The sequence below is a fragment of the Rhyacophila brunnea genome, unplaced genomic scaffold (genome assembly GCF_057557595.1).
Source record: "Rhyacophila brunnea isolate RB1 unplaced genomic scaffold, BYU_Rbru_1.0 scaffold_6, whole genome shotgun sequence".
In the NCBI taxonomy this organism is placed as follows: Eukaryota; Metazoa; Arthropoda; class Insecta; order Trichoptera; family Rhyacophilidae; genus Rhyacophila; species Rhyacophila brunnea.
Genome location: NW_028233276.1, coordinates 34,234,062 through 34,243,115, shown reverse-complemented (window position 1 = coordinate 34,243,115; position 9,054 = coordinate 34,234,062). Strand labels below are relative to the sequence as shown.

Below are 9,054 nucleotides of genomic sequence, written 5' to 3'. Positions count from 1 at the left end.
ACAGTCTAATTATTCCTAGTAAGAACACCAGGCCGACGGACTCCTCGCTGAAGACTTCCTCCGCGAGGCCGCACTCGACGACTTCTGTTGTGGTATGTACCTAGTTTTGTATGGAAACATTGAAGGAGAAGGTTATATCAGAGAGTTCACACGTTTACAGAAAAGAATATTCCTCATTCCATTAACCATAAATTGATAATTATATAAGTTATAATTATTAATATTTACCCTTACAGCTGGATGAAAAGAATACAATCATTTGAAAATTGTCGCCACCCGAAGAGGTTTCTTAAAAAGAAATACGAGAAATAGTTATTTACCATACATTCAACCTATTAAGTCCTCGCTCTGTATTCAAACGCGTGAATTTTCTAGACGCCGGATTTGAACCCGCGATCCACAGCTTTATAAATAGACACTCAGTCTATCGTGGGCGCTTTTCTCCTAGGATTATTATGGTACTTTCTAAGAAAAAATAAAATGTGTAGGTACATAATAATTCCGTGTAGATATGGCGTGAATATGTTGATAAGTCTAAAAACATTAATTTTCAGGGCAGTTTGTAAGGTTGGTTTTTTGTGGTAAATCAGGAATGTTTTTTTTTTAATTTTAGTTTATTGAGAATTTACAAACATTTTCCTAAAATTTAAAAACACCCAAAAACATATCATCTGATTTACCACAGAAAGCCAAACGTACAAACAGCTTCCCTGAAAATATATGTTTTTAGACTAACTTGTCAACATATTCACGCCGTACACGTTATTGTGTAATCCCGCTATTTATGTGACCTATGACATGCGATCGTGGACTCCAATTTAGAATGCAATACTTCATCCTAAGTTATATGCATATAGGAAGTGCAAAAAAAAAACGTTTGACCAAACGTGGCGTGATTTTATGTTTATTTACTCAATAGCAACTGACAACTCCAGCGCCTCGACCGAAGCAGCCAAATCCTCCGCAAGTGGCGCCCCGTCCAGGCAGGACCTGTCCTGGCGAATGCGTCAGTGGACTCTTCGCTCTCTTCTGTGACGACATCGACGCGGAAGCGGACTGCCCGGGAGATGGGAGCTGCTGCGTCACCAACGCTGTCAGCGATGGACCACTGCCTCCTAGAATTACTACCACGCCGAGACCGACCACACCAGTAAGTGAAATATTATGACAATTAATGATAGTACCTAATGCACGGGAAATAGTCTAGATCTATAAGCTGATAAACTTGTCTTGCAAATGTACTATAACATACGAGTTATGTTTCACAGCCTCCAGCCCCAAGATGTCCAGGTTTCTGTTTGCTAAGCATAATGGCTGCCTTCTGTGAGAGACCGTCGGTTCTAGTTCCTCATACGTCCAACTGCAAGCGAGGGAGCGTTTGCTGTGACAATACTCGCGCACCTCCGCCTGCTCCGAGACCAAGGCCTACTACCCCTAGACCTACGACACCAGCGCCAACGCAGAGAACTCCCCAGGATCAGAGGGAGGAATGTCCAGGATCTTGCATCGTATCGTATCTATCGTTTACATGTTTCAGTGAGTATTTTTGCGGAATAGTGTTATTAAATTCTCGAACCAATTGCATAATTAAATATAAAGTTTGCCGAATATATCTTACTGTAGCTTCCGGTTTGATCTGGTGTATGGCTGAAACTCCTCCGGGGAAGGCATACATGTTATATGACTCAACGATGTGCTCCGTGGTCTGAATCTCACCACACTCGCAAAGTGGAAACTCTTTCAAGCCCCGTTTATGCATCATATAAGCACACCTGGAATGACCACACCGTATTCGGTTCAGACACACGCCATTTTTCTGTGGAAGCCTAAAGCCAGGAAGCTCGTCCACCAGATCTACAATTAGACGAGAGTTTCTCGCGCCTGATGCCAGCCAGTCATGTCGCCAGACAGGAAAGGATTCCTCGAGCCAAGACGCTTTGTTGGTAGAGACGTTATGTCGGCATAGAGCAGGAGTTTTTCATTTTTCATCATTTAAAATTACAATATCATCACAAGTGTTATTTAGGTACCTAAATATTGATGCCAGAATAAGATATGTAAATATTGTTTTATGTTTTATTTTGCAGGAAATGCGGAAATGACCGACTTGTTCAAATGCCGCAAACTCGGCACGCAGTGCTGCGCTCCCAAGACCAGGATCCAGGAGGTGATCGGCCTCAAACAGGAGAACACAGCAGCCACAGCCATGGCGAGGAACGACACTGTCGCACCCACAACTACTCTACCTCCGCAGACAGTTGCCACTTTGGCTGCGACCATAGGTAAGTAGTGACTTGGACTTTTTCGGTGGAATACTCTGAATACCTTGAAGTTTGGGAGGTCAGGAAGCAAAATTAATATAAGTGCAGCATGTTGTGAACGTATCCCGTAAATTCGGAGAGTAGCAAAACAAAAATCACTACAGACAGTAACATTTTATTATCCTCATTATTTTTCGTCTTAATTGATGACCATGGCAAACATTCACTCACATTAGCAAAAAAACTCATTTCCACGAAACCTCGCAAAAAAAACTCAGATTGAATTAAATAGCACCATACTTAAATAATTTCCCTCTCGACTTTGATTTTGGACGATTTGAACACTGGGGAGGTCCCTGGCCATGGCCCCCACATCCTGAAACGGGCCCCCAGGCTAGAATCTTTGACGGCCCTCCCCTACCTATCGCTAAGGTTAAAGGCAATATGACACTATACGAGCATTTTCCAAATGGTATTCGAGGTAAAATTATTTAGCGATTTTTGTATTTTTGAAAACACCTACTTGAATAAATTATGGAGTTGTCGAGTATTGACACAACAATCAAAAATTGTATCGCATAACCACATATTTTAAAATATTAGTATCTTTGAAGTAAAATAGCCCGCAGGCCACTTTTTTATGTGCGTTTATCTAACTCTCATCTGGTCGACTCATAACCCCAAGCCCCTCCTAAGCCCGGGCCCCCAGGCCCTGGTCCCTGGCGTATACTTTGCATAGAGAACCAATATGTCTAGCGACGCTACTGGCTATAGTTATTAATTACTATCCAATGCAGTGGACGAGGATCTCCACAAGATAACCCAGTGACGTCCCGTGGGGTAGGCAGATTGAGCGTCGCTTGGGGGCGGCAGTTACTCGGAGGGCGGCAAATCGAGGAGAATCATTTGGAATATACAGAAATAGCTACCTAAACTAAGTAATAACGAAAATATCTTTCCATTTAAAAAAATCAGTTTACTGGTTCTATCGGGTTCGTGGTATCTAGTTGACTTCCGTTGCCCTTCGACGTCCTTGGTGACCAGAAATGACACGTGCAGATTTGCGAATAATTAGTCTGATATTTTGTTAGTAATGTATCCATACAACACATTTCTTAGATATTGGACTCATGAAAGGATGATAAAAATACTGTATAAAAAATGAGGCGACTTTTTGGCGCTGCTTAGGGGCGGCATTTTAACTAGGGACGTTACTGAGAGAACCAATGGGTTGATGTTCTTCGTGTACTCACCCCTTGAATAGGGTAGTATAAATACTAAGAACCAATTGTCATAATAACTCTGTTACAATGATTCTTCCATTTCCAGTTTCTCCCGAACAGCAACAAGTAGGATCGCTGACGACTACCCTCCGAGCCCCTGTCTACAGCAAATACGTATGCGGGGTCAAAGGAACATCCCGCTCTTCAAGAGAGAACCACCTCTCGCACACGGATCTTCAAATGTCCAAGCTGGAGAAACCGGGGTTGCACGCAAACGAGAGTCGGCGGATGGGTAGAGTGGTCGGCGGGGAGGACGGCGAGCACGGAGAGTGGTGCTGGCAGGTGGCTCTCATCAACTCACTCAATCAGTATCTTTGCGGGGCGGCGTTGATCGGAACTCAATGGGTCTTGACGGCGGCGCATTGTGTTACCAAGTGAGAGGAAAAATATGTTTCTTAAAAATCAGCACCACAAATATTGATCCCATTACGGCGAGAGTGACAGTGGCAGAGTTGGCAATGTCAGGACAACTGGACGATTGCCATCTTGACACTGGTAAAGATTTACGTGATGAAATACAATTCAATAAATTTGTGAAACATAAAAAAATCATAATTTCACTGTAATACTGAAATATGTATAGAAAATATACCAAGAAAGCATTAAAAACTACAACACTAGGTAGGTAGGTACTATATATTAGACTTATGTTGGCTACTTGATGGTTTTTATGCATTTCATAATACCGACGCCGAGATGGCAAACGTCAAGTTCTTTTAGTGTCCAGACAGCAGCACCTAATCATCTAATTTTTTTTAAATAGTTCAACCTTCTAGCATTAACCCATTCACTGCAACTGCAGGGTTGCCCATCAGGTGACCATTAGATATAATTAAAAGGTCTGCAGCGAATGGGTTTTAAGAGGTTTCATAATTAAACTAAATTTATTTTTAGCATCGTTCGTTCCGGAGACGCAATCTATGTCCGAGTCGGTGACCATGACCTGACCAGAAAGTATGGTTCTCCGGGTGCCCAGACCCTTCGCGTGGCCACCACATACATCCATCACAACCATAACAGTCAGACACTAGACAATGACATCGCCCTTCTGAGACTGCACGGCCAAGCGGAGCTGAAAGGAGGCGTCTGCTTGGTATGTCTGCCTGCCCGAGGTGTCAGTCACGCGGCAGCCAAAAGGTGTACAGTCACAGGCTATGGTTATATGGGAGAAGGTTAGTTTATACTTTGTAAATATGTTTATTTTAGTTTTGTAGTATTATAATAATAAAATAGGTAGGTATAAATACTTAGGAATTTTTTTCATAGAATTGTTAATTAGAAAATTATCTCTTATAAAAGTATTTAAACTAGGGTTCAGACAATGACATTAATATGCACGAATCATCTGGAAAAGAAAATGACACTCACTTTATTGTCGGGTCTGACGAATGGCATAATCTGTTCTAACGCCATTACAATAAAGGTGATATTGCTATAAATTTCTGATGCTTTTTGTTGGGTCTGCCGAATGGTTCAGTTCGAACGGGTTCGCTCAAATGAACATTGACATTAGAAAAACTGCTCTAACGCCATTACAATAAAGGTCATATTACTATAAATCCCCGATGCGTGATATCGCATAATGGAAATTGCGTGACGTCTACCTATACATGCGAATTTACTTGCTAGCTACTGTATTGAGTGTGTCGTCCATTAATAATGTCATTGGGTTCAGACAACAGGGATGAATAATTATCCTAAATAGATCATGGAAATTTTGAGGCAATGAACATCCAAAAATACAAATAAGTGCTGATAAAGATTTTGTTTTTGAATAAAATAAAAATTAATAGTTACGATTGATTATCCGTGCCCCTTCTCTCTATCATTGCACTGATAAACGGACCAAGAATAAGACTAAGAATTTTTTTAATTTTTCACAAATTTGTACTGATTCAAATAACAGACAATGTTTTCTTTGACATATTTTGAAGCGGGACCGATACCCCTGAGAGTGCGTGAAGCAGAAATTCCCATCGTGAGCGACGCGGAGTGCATCAGAAAAGTGAACGCAGTCACGGAGAAGATCTTCATTCTTCCGGCGAGCAGTTTCTGTGCGGGTGGCGAAGAAGGAAATGATGCTTGTCAGGTAATTAATTATTCAATAACTCTCTTAATATTTTTGCTACTAATAGTTTTACAGTGACTGATCTCAAAAATATGTTTTATATAGAATGAACTATCATGAATTAACATCAAGATAGCTCAAACAAAATTTTGTACATTTTTCACAGGTCAGTAATATCGGCATGTTATTCTATTTTATTCTTCACACTTTTTTCCCATCATGTCTGTGTGAGTCAGTTCAGCACACAAATAATTAAAGAATATTTCTCTTGTCATCCATATTGAATATCTGCTGACTCGTCCGATAAGTTATCTTTGTCTGATATTTGTCCAGCAAAGAATGCATGTACGCTAAGAATTTGCAAAATTAAATTAACAAAGTAGCTCTAGAGAGGATTTCATCTGCTTATCTTTGTCTACTTTACTCCTGTCCTGAGGTGTTTTAAAAATAAATTCTACATTATATTGTGTCATATCACCTTTTGTGGTAAAGACCCGGATTGATTTTTGAGCATTATAATGTGTCATATCATCTTATGTGCCTTAGGAAATGATTTGGGACAGGCCGGGATTGGGTCGGTGGGCATCATTTAATTATCTCTTTTTTTTATATTAGGGTGATGGAGGAGGTCCTTTGGTGTGCCAAGACGATGGCTTCTACGAATTGGCAGGTCTGGTGTCGTGGGGCTTCGGCTGCGGTCGCGTGGACGTCCCCGGAGTTTACGTCAAAGTCTCCTCCTTCATCGGATGGATCAACCAAATCATCAGTGTCAATAATCTCTGAGATATTCAGAGCATTTTTTGAGAGAGTTTCTCATTAATGACCAAACTTATGTAAAATACCTTACTTCCTCCGATTAATAATATTCTGGTTAGTGCTTCATTATTCTATGTATGTACCAAGGTGCTTTTCAATATGTATTATTGTATTGCAAATTAGTAGAGCAAAATTTTATTTATATGGCACCTACAATATACTGAATATACATTAAGGCAGTAATAAGCAAAAACAGTTAAGAGTTAAAATTAATAATCATTGACTGAAGATAATTAGTTTTGCTGATAGTAACATGTAAATTTTAAAAGTAAAATTTTCCGCATTTGATATTGATGATATCTACAAAAATAGCACAGAGTTTTGAGTTTGACCTATTGAGAATAGGCGTGACTTACATGATATGATTTGACCTTTTCTATGTCTCACAATATTACTATGGCAGTATCTGATGGGCTGCAGATTTTTAATGACACATGTTGAATATAGAGTGAAGCACTTACTAAAATCACTGTAATATCGATAATCTGTGGCTTAGTATTACATAATTATACAAACAGATGTCACTGTGGGTTTAAGTTTTTAGATTATGCAAATCAATCGACAGTGGCTAGTAATTCGAGTTTAAAGTCAGACAAGATAACTCGCAAAATTTGTATTTGGGGCCTGTCGATCACGGCCCCATAGAGATAAAGCCTCGAGAAAACTCGATGACGGCATAGGACCGGTTAACTGTATGTAATATGGATCCAGCTATAATCAAGTTATTATATATTAACACTCAGGCACCCAGCGTTTTCAGGGCAAAAGTTAAACGTAAACCTGCAAATTTCACTCGCACAATTGAGTTTTCATATACATTTCGAAAAAATTTAGATTTGCTCCACTTATGAAATACCAAACGCCAATAAACATGCCAAATGTGTGGAAATATCAACTATAATTTTTATTGCATTCAGACAATCTCAAACTTGTAACTTCTGTCAGTGGTTGGTTATCTGTAATATATTATATGTACTGTGTGCCAACAATAAAAAAGCATGCTTGAGATAACTGGTTACTTGGGCAGACCATAAATATAACGATAATTCAAGATGAAAAATCGGCACCGTAAATCAAACGGCCTTGAGTAAAGCTAGCACCAGCATATGATGATTGGTCACCGGTGTAAACTTGCAGTAACTCGGGACCAGGTGCAAACGCAATACAATAATTTCCACATCAGTGAGGAAACAGTTCAGAGGATATTTTTTTGCAAATAAAAACAAATTAAATCAGATATGAAGAATTCAGAAGGATATAGAAATCCATCGATCTTTATATTTGAATGATAATCTTCGATATATTATACACAGTGATGATTACTGTTTGATAAAATTACTTCATGCTTTTATCTTGATAAGTTAATATTATAAGAATAGTATACAAGCATGATTGAAAATGAAAACTGGATAAAAAAAAAAGTTATTATGGATAGGCGATTGTATTTATTTTTATACTTAATATAATATTTTAGGTTGTGAAAAAGCATAAATTTTCTTAGAAGTTCATAAAACTATTTCTGAATTAATCATCTGCTCACTTAAAAAAAAATTAAATACGGCTACGAAATTTAGCTCTGCAGTAAAAAAAATAACACATTTTTAAATATAGTTATCGGTATTTATATTTGATTAAAAATACAGAATAGTCTATGTATAGTTGTTATGTAGTAGTTTATAATTTAATAATTATTGTAAGTTTTATTTCTATGAAATCAATCTACTGCATTATTTGCGAGAGCAGAATTCAATTATTTTTGAATTCATAAAACACAGTGGGCCTTATATTTATTTCTCAATTAATGTAAATCAAATCTTTATGGGTTTAATTTAATTGAAATTACATTTATTTCACTTTTCTATCTAAATCATAATTATTTATCATATTATTAAAGTGAATAAATAGCCTCAATTTTAAATGCAATAATAATATATTATTATAACCAGTGAACCAAATTATGTATTGTACATAAAATATATTTAAAAATAATCTATTATTATAAAAAAAATCATTATGTATTTGACTTATCATGTATGTTGTTGATTACATAATGTTATGATACAATTAATTAAAAATAAAACAATGTTCAGTGAAAAGGTTTTTTTATTGTTTTAAATATGCTACCTTAGTATTTATTTATAATATAAAATAATAGAATATAGTGACATGAATATATCTGTGTACCGCGTGAATATGTTGGCAAGTCTAAAAACATCAATTCTCAGGGCAGCTAGTTGTGTTCCAAACGTTCAAACAGCTGCCCTGAGAATTGATGTTTTCACATATATCAAGATATTCACGCCATACATGGATATATTATATTTTACAATACATTGAGAATAATTATTTATCTATAAAACATTAAAATTCTTTAAAAGAATGTAAATCATCATTAGTGAAATAATTTATTACGAATATTATATTAGTGGATAATAAGAATCTTAAAAAAATATTCTGTACTTATTTGACACTGCTTGTTTTATCATAAGAAGCATATCAATCCAACAGACATGCATAGTAATATCACGAGTGGAGAACTACAAGGTTCTAAGTGTTTGTCCTTGGCGAAACAAAAGTAACAATGTGGCAGCTTTGAATACTATGTACTTCATTTTTGGGTTTGTTT

The 9,054-nt window shown here is 37.3% G+C and overlaps 1 protein-coding gene across 1 annotated transcript; it reads left to right on the top strand.

The window, feature by feature from the left end:
- Positions 1–925: 925 nt before the first annotated feature.
- Positions 926–7,839, top strand: mas (trypsin-like serine protease domain-containing protein masquerade). Its single transcript, XM_085956297.1, has 7 exons — positions 926–1,150; positions 1,269–1,536; positions 2,088–2,282; positions 3,591–3,918; positions 4,439–4,716; positions 5,479–5,633; positions 6,228–7,839. The coding sequence occupies exons 2-7, from the start codon at positions 1,311–1,313 to the stop codon at positions 6,393–6,395; spliced, it is 1,350 nt and encodes a 449-aa protein (XP_085812423.1). The 5' UTR covers positions 926–1,150; positions 1,269–1,310; the 3' UTR covers positions 6,396–7,839.
- Positions 7,840–9,054: the final 1,215 nt, after the last annotated feature.